This window comes from Mustela erminea, chromosome 5, assembly GCF_009829155.1.
Source record: "Mustela erminea isolate mMusErm1 chromosome 5, mMusErm1.Pri, whole genome shotgun sequence".
NCBI lineage: Eukaryota > Metazoa > Chordata > Mammalia > Carnivora > Mustelidae > Mustela > Mustela erminea.
In genome coordinates, this window is record NC_045618.1 from 31,103,647 (window position 1) to 31,118,833 (window position 15,187).

Consider the following 15,187-nt stretch of genomic DNA (forward strand, 5'->3'; position numbering starts at 1 on the left):
GTCACCCAGGCGCGCCCCTATTTATTTTTTTAATGAAGATTTATTTATTTATTTTAGGGAAAGAGAGAGAGGGAGAGAGAGCAAGGGCATGGGCAGTGGGGGACGAGGAGAGGGAGAGAGCGAATCTCAAGCAGACTCTCCACTCCCTTTCATGACCCTGAGATCATGACTTGAGCTGAAAATGAAGAATTGGATGTTTTAACCAACTGAGCCACCCAGGTGTCCCCTAGATGAGATTTAAAATAGGGGAGATTGGGGCGCCTGGGTGGCTCAGTGGGTTAAAGCCTCTGCCTTCGGCTCAGGTCATGATCTCAGGATCCTGGGATTGAGCTCCACATCAGGCTCTCTGCTCAGCAGGGAGCCTGCTTCCTCTTTTCTCTCTCTCTGCCTGCCTCTCTGCCTACTTGTGATCTCTGTCTGTCAAATAAATAAATAAAATCTTTAAAATAAAATAAAATAGGGGAGATTAACAGTAGAGCTGGTGGGGCTCCTTGCTCAGTGGGAAGCCTGCCCTCCACATATGTGCTCTGTCTTTCTAGTAAATAAATAAAATTTTAAAAAAATAATAAAAAGTGTGACACCTTAAGATTTAAAAAAAAAAAAAAAAAAGAGGAAGTAGAGGTGGTCAGGCCTGGTAGGTTCTGCCAAAGATTCTGGTTTCCATCTAGATGGGAGCCACTCAACGGGCATGGTTGTGACAGAATGAGAATTTCGTACTTTTGCAAAGACACCTGTGGGTGCCACAGGCTTGAGGAGGTATTGGAGGGAGCAACAGGCAAGTGGGAACCAGGTTTGGAGATTATTTTTACTCTAGGGAGCAATGATAGGATCCCAGGAGAGGGTTCCAAAGATTTGCAGTGGGGTTGGACAGCTGTCAGGGTGGGTAACCTATCCTCTGTGATATTCCTTGCCTCAGACCCCACAATGTGTCCATCTCACACACAGGAGATGTTTCTCAAGGGAGTGCTCTCTGCACCTGGGGATGGGGGCACTCCATGCTAAGAGAAATCCCCAGTCACAAGACCACTGCCATTTCCAGGGCCCCTGGTACTGTTGCTTCCCTCTGCCTCCGCCAATGACTGCCTTTAGGGGCCTTTGAACTTGCTGTCTCTTCTGCTTCCAGATACCTGTGTGCCTGGGGTCTTGATTCCACACTCTTGCCTCTGCTTACTGTCATTTTCTCAGTGAGGCCTTCTCTAACTACCCTATTTTTTTTTTTTTTAAAGTAGGTTCCAGACCCAACATGGGTCTTGAACTCAGAACCTCCAGATCAGGAGTCCCTCCACCAACTGAGCCAGCCAGGTGCCCCTGACCACCCACCCTATTTTGAATTGCAATTTTCCCCTGGGGTGATTTCTACCCCTTCTCTCCTGTATTTTTCTCTAAAGCATTTTTCACCCTATGACATTCTCTATGTGTGATTGGCACCCCGTCCCTCCACCCACCCCCGCCCCGTCCCGTCCCCGACCCGACCCCAGAGTAAGCTCTATGTGAGCGGGAGTAGGGTCAGTTTTGATCACTTGTGGATCCATCGCCAGCATGCCGAACAGTGCCTGCCACATAGTAGGCATTTGTCCAGTGTTTGAGCGGAGTGGTGAAGGGGCGGGATGAACCTCTGTTTGCGGTTGGGCCAGCGGATGGCGGTGTCATTCGCTGGGTCGGGAAGCACGGGCGGGTTGGGCGGGTGAAGTGGTTAGTTGGGGACAGGATGAGCAAGGCACGCAAATGCGACTTTTCCCTCCTGCACGTTCTACAGCTGGAGGGCTCGGCACGGGCAGCGTCCAAGGCAGCCAGCCAGGCGATCCGTGTGGCGCTGGGGCTGCGTGTCCTGCCACAGGCGTGGACCACAAATATGACACGCGCAGGCTCCTCCTTGCAGGCAAAAGCCTAGCTCCGCACGCAAGCCGGGGCCCTTTGCACCGCCCCCCCCCACCCCCCACCAATCGCGCACCCGCCAGGCTTCGCGGTTCCTCTCCCTCCACCCTCACCTCCAGGCTCGCCTAGGGACTGGCGCTTTAAGAGCCCCGCCCCCGACTCCCCTCCCCCTTCGCGTGACTGTGCCGGGACCCGAGGTGGGGAGTCAGGCAGCTGGGTGGCTGCGCCAGGCTCCAGGGCCTTCTCACGCGACTGCCGGGCACCGCGCGCAGCCCAGGTGGAGCGGGGATGGGCCGCGTAACCTCTGCCCCCTGGAGGGATGTACCAAACAAGTGCACGCTAGCCTGGGGAGGCTTTTGCGCTGGGCGTCCCCCTCCTCGGTCCCTGGGCCCCCCCTTCTCCCCGGTCCGAAGGTCCCCCTCTTCTCGGTCACCTGGAGCTGGCCGCACAGCCCGCTCGATTTCTCCGCCCCTCCACTAAGCTGGCAGCCCCGGAGTCAAAAGGGAACCTCGAAGGTCTGTGGGTCCCCCCTGGAGGTACCCCCAAAGTGGTCCTAGAGCTAGTGAGGGCCAGTGAGCGCTCAGCGAAGACTGAGCGTTTCCATCCATTCCCGCCTATCTATCGCCTATCTATCGGGGAGCTCAGACTTCGGCCAGTCACCCCAGCTCTAGGGGCTCTTGGGGAATGAAGCCAGCCCTTCGGCGCCTCTGGCCTTCCGGACCCGGTGACCTCAGGGCTGGGGTCGCCGAGCTTCTCACGCGAGCCCGGACTCAGTAACCCGGGGGAAAGAGGTCATCACAAGGCAGCCCCGCCCCGCCTGCCAGGCCCCCGTCAACTAGTAGCAAGAGGGAGGCACTTGCAAGCCCAGTGTCCTAGGGATGCAAAAATTAGGGTGAGGGGTTACCGCACCCGGGTCTGGAGGGCTTCTCATACCGTGTCTTTGGGCGGTTTGAGGACTTTTTCAAATCCCCACCTCAGGTGGGGTCTGCGCTGTCCATCGGGACCTTGGAACTGGGGTCTCAAGTATCCCCAGCCGTCACCCCTTTTCCTGCTGGCACTTGGATGAGGAGTCCCCATAGTGAGTTCTTACCTGTCCCTGAGTTCCCCCAACCCAGTCTAACCCCCACTTCCCATCTCCGGTTTCTCCCCTCTATCCCCTCTATCCTAGAGCAACCCCCTCTTCAGTCCGCCCCTCCCTCTGCCTAGCTCCAGGGGGTGTGGCCAAGCGCTCCAGCTGTTTATAAAGGTGGAAGTGCTTTTCACCCTCATCCTGAAGGTGACAGTTCCTAGGAGCCTTCCCTGATCTTCTTTGGGGTTTCCGGCTTAAGAGACCACTTGTCCCAGCTCACTCCAGTACCTCCTCACAGCCGCAGGTGAGTGCTGGGGACTTCTGGCTTGCCCTTTTCCTCCCAACAGTAAGAAAATTTTGATGCCTCTTAGGTTTTCCTAGGTGGCCGCTGACCTGGCACCTCAAAAAAGGAGGCTAAGAGTGTCCTTAGTGACCAGGCACTCCACCTCCGTAGTGGGAATACTGAGGCCAGGGGAAAAACAGGAATTAGCCAAGGTCCCACAGCTAGTGTCAGAATTCTAGATTTTCCATGGGCTCCCTTCAAGGACTCTGGGATTCAGCCTCCAGTTCCATTCCCACTGACTCTCTGAAAGCCTCTGGGCTTCCCCATCAGGGTCACCTGGGAGGCTGGAATAAGTACCGTATACACTGCGGGAGGCAAGAATGATGTGCAGTGCCTTGTTCAAGCTGTGTGAGGAGGGGGGCTTCTCCCTGGGTGGACAGGTTGGATGGAGGGGGCAGGTTGGGTTCTTATCTGTTGTACCTTGCCTCATCTAAAAGCTACCCCTGGCAGTCTCAACCCTCCTACACCCAAGGCCTGGCTTGTAAGACCCAAGATGTGCTGGCCAGAACAAGAGAGGCTGCTCTGAACGATAGTCCTGGGCACTGCCCAGGGCCCCTCCCTATCCCACTAACTGCCTTCTCTGTCCTGTGCTCTGGGGCAGTCTATGGGAGAGCCTACGGAGAGCTGGACTGTCAGTCCCTGAAAACTTACCAGTCACATCTTTCTTGGCCTCTTACTGACGTGCTAAGGCTGGAGGTCATCTGGGCACTCCGTGTGCCGAAGGGAAACCATGGCACCCCAAGACCTGTCCCTACATCACTCAAGGAGTCAGGGCTTGAAGGATCTAGCTCCTCCAGGAGGCCTCCCTAGACAGATGGCTGTATAAGGTAGGACCTAGGCAATCGCCCCATCTTAGGAAGTTCTGTGGGGAAACCAGGATTCAGATGGGGAGGCTCCCAGGTCAGATCTAGGTTTTCTGTTCTCTGAGATCTAACTGAGCCTCCTGAATCAAAGATCATATCCTCACCTCCACCCCAAGTGATATAACTGCCAGAAAGGCAAAATGACAAGTCCAAGGCCCGTGGACTTGGAATGGGGAAACCTGGAGCTCCTCATCTCCAGTCCGGGACACCTGGCAGGAGCCCCAGTCAGAGACCCATGTCTTGAAGAGAATACTCAATGAATTTGCACACCCTTTCTAGAACAATCCTAGAGAGAAAGTATTGTCTCCACTTCTGTTAAATTTAGATTGATTCCTAATTTCTCCAATTCCAGTCTAGTGTTTTCTTGCAGCCCTTATCTGGTGGGAGTCTTCCATTTATTCTCTGTTCTTTGGTGACTAGGAAATGGGGGAGGCCCAGACCATTCATTCATTTAGAACTGAGCCCAGTGAAAACCCTGGCCTGGATTTCTGTGACCGGGAGCCTCTTGTAGCTTTTCTCTGGTTGCTTTTATTTTTTTTATTTTTTTTTTTTTAAAGATTTTTTTTATTTATTTATCAGAGAGAGAGAGGGGGAGAGAGCAAGCACAGGCAGACAGAATGGCAGGCAGAGGCAGAGGGAGAAGCAGGCTCCCAAGGAGCCCGATGTGGGACTCGATCCCAGGACGCTGGGATCATGACCTGAGCCGAAGGCAGCCGCTTAACCAACTGAGCCACCCAGGCGTCCCTCTCTGGTTGCTTTTAAACCCTGGGTCAGTCTGACTCAGAGAGCCTCATGAGGCAGAGTAGTGTGGCTTAGGCAGTGGCCTTGGGGTTCCCTGTCACTTCCCTACCCTGTCCCAGGGTCTGGTCTGGCAGGATTCCTTAGACCCTGGGATGGAGATATAGAAAATGGAGAGTTCTAGGAGAGAATGTGACCACTCTTCAAAGGGAGGTAGCTGTGACAGGAGCTTTGGAACTTCCTAGGGAACTTTCCCTGAGAGGTCTGAGTCCCAGCTCTGTCACTGAGGGGTGGGTGACTTCAGTCAAGTCAATAGCCCCTCTGGAGGTCAATGTCCCGAAATGTGAAATGAGCCAAAAGGAGCACATGATCCCTAGTTCTCCTGACGTCCTTGTTTCCCCAAGTGAGGTGGATAGTACTCAAGGGGGTTGGTGGTGACATATGTCGATTATGTGTTTGATAAACATTAGGGGGAAAAAATCAAACCTGTACTTTGACACGGGTTTTTTTGTTTGGCATGATGCTATGTGGGTAGATTTAAAGTTGATTATATTTTATTTTTTTAAGATTTTATTTATTTGTTTGACAGAGATCACAAGTAGGCAGAGAGGCAGGCAGAGAGAGAAGGAAGCAGGCTCCCTGCTAAGTAGATATCGCTGTGATGTGGGGCTCCACCTCAGGACCCTGGGATCATGACTTGAGCTGGATCCAAAGGTAGAGGCTTTAGCCCACTGAGCCACCCTGACGCCCCTAAAGTTAATTTTAGAAAAGTATAAAATAAGTGACAGTACAGGTGCTATATGAGAATCACAGACTGATGTGTAGAAAACCCTTTTTTAAAAAATTTATTTTATTTTATTTTATTTCATTTCACTTTAAGGGGGCTCCACGCTGGGCTTGAACTCACAACCCTGAGATCAAGACCTGAGCTGACATCAAGAGTTGGATGCTTAACTGACTGAGCCACCTAGGAGCCCCAAATAAAAACCTATTTTAGATAGGTGCAGCAGTGTTCTGGAATTGGGCACTTTGGGTTGGGAGTGTGGATCCAACACTGTGTGACCTTGTGCTAGTTACTTAACCTCTCTGAGCCTCACTGTAGTCTACCTTATAGGCTGTGGCCAGGACTGAATGAATGACTGTGAAATTCTTGGCACATGGCCGCATCTCAACAAACAGCTTCTCCCATCTTCTCCTCCCCTTCATGTCCAGATACTGTTCTGGATAGGAAAATTTCTCCTTTCTTTGACCAGCATGCTGACACTTTAGGACACTGGTTCCTCATATCCCCCCATCTGATATCTTGGTCTTTTCTCCCCACCCTGCCTCTCAGCAGTCATCTGGAGAACTCTACACTGATGATGTCCTCTGTGTCCAGACTCTCCATCCCCATCTCGGCCACAGAGTTTCTTCTGGCCTCTGCCGTCTTCTGTCTAGTGCTCTGGGTGGTCAGGGCCTGGCAGCCTCGGGTTCCCAAAGGCCTGAAGAGTCCACCGGGGCCGTGGGGCTGGCCCCTGCTGGGGAACGTGCTGACCTTGGGGAAGACCCCACACCTGGCGCTGACGAGGCTGAGCCAGCGGTACGGGGATGTGCTGCAAATCCACATTGGCTCCACACCTGTGCTGGTGCTCAGTGGCCTGGACACCATCCGGCAGGCCCTGGTGCGGCAGGGGGATGATTTCAAGGGCCGGCCTGACCTCTACAGCTTCACTCTGGTTACTGATGGCCAAAGCATGACCTTCAACCCGGACTCTGGACCAGCGTGGGCTGCCCGCAGGCGCCTGGCCCAGAATGCCCTGAAGAGCTTCTCCACCGCATCAGACCCGGCTTCCTCGTGCACCTGCTACCTGGAAGAGCACGTGAGCAAGGAGGCAGAGGCCCTCCTCGGCAGGCTGCAGCAGCAGATGGCAGAGGCTGGGTGCTTTGAACCCTACAGATATGTAGTGGTATCGGTGGCTAATGTCATCTGTGCCATGTGCTTTGGCAAGCGCTATGACCATGATGACCAAGAGCTACTTAGCTTAGTGAACCTGAGTAATGAGTTCGGGGAGGCGGTTGCCTCTGGGAGCCCCATGGACTTCTTCCCCATCCTTCGTTACTTGCCCAACCCCACCCTGGATTCCTTCAAGGACCTGAATAAGAAGTTCTATAACTTCATGCAAAAGCTGGTCAAGGAACACTACAGAACATTTGAGAAGGTACTGGCTGGGGAGAGGCAGGCGACTGTGGGGAGCAGTAGGGTTGGGGTCGGAAGGTCAGAGACAACTGGAGGAGTAGGGGGTTTGGCGGGCTCTCAGGGACCTCACCCTGCGATTTTGAGGAGAGTGGTCGAGTGGACTCCGTCCTTGGCAGGGAAATAGAACTTTTTCTTAATTGGCTTTTCTATCCTTCCATTAGACAGCAATATTTACTGAATATCCAGTCTGTGCAGGACCCAAGGCCAGTGGTTGTGGGCAACAGAGAGTTAAAAAGCTGGTCTCCTGGCCTCATAGATGACACCTCTGTCTCTGGGGTCCCTTAAATTGGGGCTGCTTGCATTCCAAGGCAGGAGAGAGCCTTAAAGAGGCACGAGAAGCTGGTCTGGCAGCCTTGGGGTAGAGGGGTCACCTCTTGAATGAAGGTGCTAGGGATGTGAGGAACCAGTCCTCATGGAAAGGTAGGCCTGGATTTGGGATCTCGTTCACCTGTGGGCCTTCCCTACCCAGGGCCACATTCGGGATATCACAGACAGCCTGATTGAGCACTGCCAGGAGAAGAGGCTAGATGAAAATGCCAACATCCAGCTGTCTGACGAGAAGATTGTTAACGTTGTCTTGGACCTGTTTGGAGCAGGTATGAGCTACCCCTTCGTGCCTTTCCTATGCCCGGCTGCCCAGACCTGCCAACTGCTTGAGCTTTCCCTTTGTTCTCCGCGGGGCAGGATTTGACACGGTCACAACTGCCATCTCCTGGAGCCTCCTGTACCTGGTGACGAACCCCAATGTGCAGAAAAAGATCCAGGAGGAGCTGGGTAGGTGGGGGCTTCCTTTGAAGTACTCAAGGCAGAAGGCCTGGCCAGGTTCTGGGCAGCCCCTTCATGCACATAGTCCTTTTATTTTATTTTATTGTAAATATTTTATTATTTGAGACAGTGAGTGAGAGAGGAGAGCACAAGCTGGGGGAGGGTAGGGGGAGAGGGAGAGGAAGAAGAGGGCTCCCTGTTAAGCAGGGAGCCCGATGCGGGGCTCAATCCCAGGACCCCAAGATCATGACCTGAGCCAAAGGCAGACGCTTAGCAGACTGAGCCACCCAGGTGCCCCACATGGTCCTTTATGTTCTGCAGACACAGTAATTGGCAGGGCCCGGCAGCCTCGGCTCTCCGACAGGCCCCAGCTGCCCTACATGGAGGCCTTCATCCTGGAGATATTCCGACACGCTTCCTTCGTCCCCTTTACCATCCCTCATAGGTGAGGCTCCATGGATCGACTGCTGTCCCTCCAGTCCATGCACCCCATCAGGGCCAGTGGGAGGGAACAGTGTGGGAGGCAAGGGGATGTCCTTGTGGTCCTGAGCCTGACTGGGCTTCCTTCTTCCCCAGCACCACAAGAGACACAAGCCTCAGTGGCTTTTACATCCCCAAGGGACGTTGTGTCTTCGTGAACCAGTGGAAGATCAACCATGACCAGTAAGTTGAGAGGAGGCAAGGGCAACTCTGCCCTCTCCCGAGCTCCAAACCCTGCTGTCTTCGGGTCACTTGGCCATCCCCTGCCCTTCCAGGCTGGGGTTCAACCCACTGGATGCTTCTGAGCCCCTGGGCTACCACTTTAGCTGCTTCTCTCTGATTACAGGAAGCTCTGGGGTGACCCGTCTAAGTTCCGACCAGAACGATTTCTCAATCTCGATGGCACCATCAACAAGGCACTGAGTGAGAAGGTGATTCTCTTTGGTATGGGCAAGCGGAAGTGCATCGGTGAGACCATTGCCCGCCTGGAGGTCTTTCTCTTCTTGGCCATCCTGCTGCAGCAGGTGGAATTCAGTGTGCCCCAGGGCACAAGGGTGGACATGACCCCCATCTATGGGCTGACCATGAAGCATGCCCGCTGTGAGCACTTCCAAGTGCGGGTGCGCACTTAGGGGACTGAGAGCCCTGCAGCCTAGACTCTGCCTACCTGGCCTGTCTGGGCAGCCAGGACAGGGGACTGGCCCAGGTCTGGGGGCTGTTCTAAGCCTCAGCCAGAAACCCACAGATATTGGTCTGGCTGGATTTTGCTGTCTGGGCTGCAGGCAAGGCTGAAGGATCGTGCCTGCCCACCAGCCTGGACTTGCTGCTCTGCGTACTGACCATGGACAGTGGGCACAGCAGGAGCCCCAAAGGAGCAGATGGAGCCTTCTGGAATTGTGCTTGAGCCAGGAGGCTTGGTTGGTTTGGGAGATCCTAAGTGCCTGGAAAGCTTGAGGGAATGCACTAAAAGGCCGTAAACCCAGCGGCTGGCTGGCTTTCTTTGGGGGTGGATTGGCTGGAGAAACATTTAGAGCAGGCCACACCGGGGCCTGCCCAATCCCTCTGACACTTGGGAGCTGTCACTAATGATGGGAAGAAGCATCTTCAGATCTGCTGAGCGATCTGACCACGGGGTTCTGGGCCACTGTTGATGCCTTTTGTGTTCTCCCTGCGTCAGCAACAGGGCTGCCTCCCAGCCTTGGAAGGCCCCTGTTCCTGTCCAGGAGGGGCTGGGGACTTGGACATGTCTAAGAGGAGTAGAGAGCAGAGGGAGGGCCCAGATTCAGACACCAGAGACCAGTTCTCTATGCCCTATATAAAAATGCCTTTTAAAAATATTTGTATGCAAGAAGCTTTTTATTCACCTGCATTTATCATACATAAGAGCTTAAGAACAACTTACTGAGTGCAATAGAGAAAAAGTCTAACCCAAGTATCCAGAAATGTGTAAGAAACACCTACCTAAGCTAAATAAAGATATTATCCAGGACTCCTATTGTGGAGATTCTTTGATTCTTGAGTGAATCCGTCCCTCCTCTACCTGCCCAGTCTGAGCCCAGTCTCATGGTGGGTTTTACTCGGGGAGGAAGAAAAGGAAGAGGAGGCGGTGAAGAGGTGAAGCCATGGCTCTCAGATGCTCAGTGTCCAGCTGGGGCCCAGGACTACCGCCTCACTGCCTTCCTCCAACTGATCACACACCGATGAAGTACATTCTCTAGACCAGGCACTGGGGGATACACAGCAAATAAGACACAGTCTTGGACTTCAGAAGTCTCCCAGACTCATTGGAGGAACCAACTCCTAAACACATCACCCAATTCATTGTGATGGGGGCTCTACCAGACAGATGCAGGGAAGACGAGGCCCTGAGCTGGGGCTGGGTGGCAGGGAGAGAGAGAGAGAGAGAGAGAGTAAGGGGATGCTGCAGATCTTGGGGTTATCAATGCAGATTCTTCCTCAAAGAATGAGAGGCAGGGGACGCCTGGGTGGCTCAGTCTGTGGAGCCTCTGACTCTTGATTTTTGACTCAAGTCATGGTCTCAGGGCTGTGAGATCGAGCCCTGCCTCAGGCTTTGTGCTCAGTGAGGAGTCAGCTTGAGATTTTTTCTCCCTCTCCTTCTGCCCCTCTCCCCTACTCACATTTTCCCTCTCGCTGTCTAAAATAAATAAATAGGTCTTAAAAAAAGAAATGAACAATACTAAACTGCAGTGTCTGGGAATACACACTTGGCAACAACTCTGACAATAAGAAGAAGGAAATGATTACTATCAGGATATAGAGAGTGGTCGCTCTGGTGGGGAGAGAGTGTGTTATAATTGAAATGGCCATGTAAGGGACACCTGGGTGGCTCAGTTGGTTAAGCATCTGACTTCGGCTCAGGTCATGATCCCAGCGTCCTGGGATCGAGTCCCACGTTGGGCTCCTTGCTCAACAGGGAGCCTGCTTCTCCCTCTGCCTGCCACTCTATCTGCCTGTGCTCACTCTCTCTGACAAATAAATAAATAAAATCTTAAAAAAAAAAAAAAGAAATGGCCATGTAGATGGCTTCCAGGATGACTGATAAAGTTCCATTTCTTCTTTTTTTCCCCAAAGATTTTATTTACTTATTTGACAGAGACACAACAAGAGAGGGAACACAAGCATGGGGAGCGGGAGGGGGAGAAGCAGGCTTCCTGCCAAGCAGGGAGCCTGATGCGGGGCTCGATCCCAAGACCCTGGGATCACAACCCGAGCTGAAGGCAGACACTTAACCCACTAAGTCACCCAGACATTCCCCATCTTTTCCTCTTTCAATTATTTCTAGTTTTATACCCATGCAGCTGGAAAAGAAATTAGTATTATTTCAGTATTCTTAAATTTGCCATGACTTGTTTTATGACCTATCATATGATGTATCTTGGAGAATGTTCCTTGTGCACTTGAATAAAATATGTTTTCGGCTGCTATTAGATGGAATCTCCTGTATATCTGTGACAGGTCTATTTGGCATAAATTTGGGAGTGTGTTATAATTGAAATGGCCATGTAAGGGACACCTGGGTGGCTCAGTTGGTTAAGCAGCTGCCTTTGGCTCAGGTCATGATCCCTTGAATCAGGACATGATTCAAGTCCAATGTTTCCTTGTTGATTTTCTCTCTGGATGATATATCTATTGTTGAAAGTGAGATTTTGAAATCCTTCACTATTATGATATTGCTGCCTACTTTTCCTTTCGGATCTGTTAGTATTTGCTTAATATATATTAGATATTCTGGTGTTGGGTGACATATATATAATATGTATATTATATATATGATTATTATTATTTCTGGTTGATGAACTGACTCCTTTAGCATTATACAGTGACCTTCTTTGTCTTTTATTAGCATTTTTGGCTTGAAGCCTTGTTTTGTCAAAATACAGCTACCTATGCAATCTTTTGGTTTCCACTTGCATTGTGTATCTTTTTCCATCCTTTCCCTTTGAGCCTCGGTGTATCCTGAAAACTGAAGTGTTTTTGTTGTTGTTGTTGTTGTTGTTGTTTTGTTCCTGTTTGTTTTTGGGGAGGAAGAGCCCGGCAAGAACTTTGTGACCCCAGGAAAGCAGCTGCTAGGAGCAGCACCTGGAGCCAAATGGGCGTCTGTGGGCAGGTAGGAGACGTGGCCTGCTGCGCTCGGAGCCCCGGCTGGATCCTAGTGGCGCTCCTTCTTGTTCACGTGACCTTCACCAAGTGTTGTAAACCGTCTGCGTCAGCGGAGGAGCAACAGGAGGCCTCCACAGAAGAGCTCACTAAGTGTCCGACTTCGTAAGCACGAGGCACCCAGCAGCTCAATTAAACCTCATCACGGCTGCGCACGCAGGGACCGTCACCCCCGTGTTCCACTTGAGAAAACGGAGAACCAAAGATGGTAAATACCACGTCCCGCGTGGTCCGTGGGGGCGGGGGCGTCCATACATTATTTCAAATTCTCCTTTACTTCCAGTCGGGGCACGTCGGTAGCGGCACCTGGGAGAAGGTCAGGTCAGGGCTGAGGTTGGAGAACACGCAACAGCTTCCTCACGCCTCCCTCTCTCCGGCTGAAACACTTGTTCCCACCCCCGCGCTCTTTGTCACGCCCCCTGCCGGCTGTGGAGAAGCGACCTTCGTTTCCCAGCTCATGCTTGAGGCCACATGGGCCTGCAGCCTGGAGGCAACAGAGAGGAAGGGACCCGTGGGCCCCGGGGAGGTGAGTGGGGCTGACTTGCCAGGGTGAAAGGAGATGGTCCGTCGGGAGGCTCAGTGCGGGGGCTCACATCCGGCGGCTGGGCTGTCTGCTTCAGCCAGGCCTGCTGGGCCGCCGGGGACCTGGGAGGGAAACCGCACAGGAAGGTGGTAGGTGGGGAGCTGGGGCCTGGTTGCGGACCTTCCAGAAGAGACGGTGCTTCGCCTTGAGGAATGTGTAGGCGCTTGCTCCATATGAAACTAGGGAAGAGCATTCCAGGAAGAGGGAACAGCATGCACAAAAGCTGCGGGCCTCAAACCCTGGCTGTGTTTAGGGAGCTGTGTTTCCAGGTGTGGCCGAGGCCTGGAGGGCCCGGGAGTGGGGTAGCTGCAGGTGGGCCTGGAAGAGAGGCGGGCCCAGCTCATGGACACCACGGGCCTAGAGCTGGGCCTCTGGGAGTGAAAATGGACAGCAGGGGACTGGCCTGTTGAGGTATGGGCTTTGGAATGCCCTTGTGTCAGAGATTGTGGAGTTGAATGGGAAGGGGGAGATTCTAGAGGGGGTGGGGTGAGAGGCAGAAGAAGAGCTAGCAGGAGACTGAAATACAGGTTAAACATTTTTTTGTTTGTTTTATTTTTTAAAAAGATTTTATTTATTTATTTGACAGAGAGACCACAAGTAGGCAGAGAGGCAGGCTCCCCGCTGAGCAGAGAGCGGGATACAGGGCTCCATCCCAGGACCCTGAGATTATACCCTGAGTGGAAGGCAGAGTCTTAACCCACTAAGCCACCCAGACTGCCCGCAGTTTGAACATTTAGCCATTTCCTCCTCCCCTACAGGCAGTGTTAGTTGGATCTTGGTTTTTTATCCCTTCAACCACTTTATGTCTTTGGATTGGAGAATTCATTTCATTTACATTTAAAATAATTTTGGGAGTGCCTGGATGGCTCAGTTGGTTGAATGTGCTCTGGTCCTGGTCCCAGAGTCCTGGGATTGACCCCCACATGGGGCTCCCTGCTCAGTGGGGAGCCTGCTTCTCCCTCTGCCTCTGCAGCCCCCACTGCTTGTGCTCTCTCTGTCAAATGAATAAATAAAATCTTGAAAAGAAAAATAATAAAATAAAATAATTATTGAGGGGTGCCTGACTGGCTCAGTTACTAAAGCATGTGACTCTTAATCTCAGGGTGGTGAGTTCAAGTTCCACCTTTGGCATGGAGGCTACTTAAAAATAAAATAAAATATTTAAAATAATTTTTTATAGGTGAGAACTCACTAATGCCATCTTCTTAATTGGTTTACTGGCTATTCTGTAGTTCCCTTGTGTCTTTCTTCCTCTTTCTGCCTTCCTTTGTGAATTGAGGTTTTCCATTGTGGTATGCTTTGACTCCTTTCTCTTCATCTTCTGTGAATCTACTATAGGTTTTTGGTTTTATTTTATTTTATTTTTTATAAAGATTTTATTTATTTATTTGTTTATTTGACAGAGAGAAATCACGAGTAGATGGAGAGGCAGGCAAAGAGAGACAGAGGGAAGCAGGCTCCCCGCTGAGGAGAGAGCCCGATGCGGGACTCAATCCCAGCACCCTGAGATCACGACCTGAGCCGAAGGCAGCGGCTTAACCCACTGAGCCACCCAGGTGCCCCTGTTTTTTTTTTTTAAAGATTTTATTTATTTACTTGACAGACAGAAATCACAAGTAGGCAGAGAGTCAGGCAAAGAGAGAGAGAGGAGAAAGCAGGCTCCCTGCTGAGCAGAGAGCCCAATGGGGGCTTGATCCCAGGACCCTGCGATCATGACCTGAGCCGAAGGCAGAGGCTTTAACCCACTGAGCCACCCAGGCGCCCCTACTGTAGGTTTTTGCTGTGTGGTTATCATGAGGCTTACATAAAACTTCTTCTAGATATAATTGTCTGTTTTACATGGAGAGCAATTTAACTTCCAATGGATATATAAACTCCATTCTTTTATGTCCTCCTTTTGTTTTTGATGTCACAATTTACATCTCTTTATATTGTGTACCATTAATAAATTATTATAGCTATAGCTATTGTAATCATTTTGGCCTTTAACCTATTTCTTTGTAAAATTCCGGTATAATTAAATGTAATTAGTGTTATATAGGTTTCAGGTGTACAATATAGTGATTCAAAAGTTTTATACATTACTCAGGGCTCATCACAGTAAGTGTCTGTCCTTTAACCTTTATATTAGAATTAAGTGGTTAACACATCACCACAGAACAGTATTAGAGGGGTGCCTGGGTGGCTCAGTGGGTTAAGCCTCTGCCTTCAGCTCAGGTCATGATCTCAGGGTCCTGGGATCGAGCCCCACATCGAGCCCCGCATTGAGCCCGGAATCGTGCTCTCTGCTCAGTAGCGAGCCTGCCCCCCCCACCCCACCTGATTCTCTTCCTGCCTCTTTGCCTACTTGTGATCTCTGTCTGTCAAATAAATGAATAAAATCTTAAAAAAAAAAAAAAAAGAACAGTATTAGATTAGATTGTTAGGAAACCCGCCCTTTTTTTTTTTTAAGATTTTACTTATTTATTTGACAGAGAGAGAGATCACAAGTAGGCAGAGAGGCAGGCAAAGAGAGAGAGGGAAGTAGGCTCCCTGCTGAGCAGAGCCCGATGTGGGC

At 51.4% G+C, this 15,187-nt stretch overlaps 1 protein-coding gene across 2 annotated transcripts; it reads left to right on the forward strand.

Moving 5' to 3' along the window:
* The first annotated feature begins 3,090 nt into the window (after positions 1–3,090).
* Positions 3,091–9,859, forward strand: LOC116590544 (cytochrome P450 1A1). 2 transcript variants are annotated; one of them, XM_032342444.1, is made up of 7 exons: positions 3,091–3,248; positions 6,225–7,086; positions 7,594–7,720; positions 7,809–7,898; positions 8,211–8,334; positions 8,466–8,552; positions 8,716–9,859. In XM_032342444.1, the coding sequence occupies exons 2-7, from the start codon at positions 6,247–6,249 to the stop codon at positions 8,999–9,001; spliced, it is 1,554 nt and encodes a 517-aa protein (XP_032198335.1). In that variant the 5' UTR covers positions 3,091–3,248; positions 6,225–6,246; the 3' UTR covers positions 9,002–9,859. The 2 variants fall into 2 exon arrangements, with proteins under 2 accessions (XP_032198335.1, XP_032198334.1); XM_032342443.1 differs by having other exon boundaries at positions 3,097–3,248; positions 6,222–7,086.
* Positions 9,860–15,187: the final 5,328 nt, after the last annotated feature.

Excerpts from the sequence above, each read along its gene's own strand:
- LOC116590544 (XM_032342444.1), top strand. The coding sequence starts at position 6,247 with ATGATGTCCTCTGTGTCCAGACTCTCCATCCCCATCTCGGCCACAGAG. Across the intron at positions 7,721-7,808 it reads CTTGGACCTGTTTGGAGCAG|GATTTGACACGGTCACAACT; the intron begins GTATGAGCTACC and ends TCCGCGGGGCAG. Across the intron at positions 7,899-8,210 it reads AAAGATCCAGGAGGAGCTGG|ACACAGTAATTGGCAGGGCC; the intron begins GTAGGTGGGGGC and ends TATGTTCTGCAG.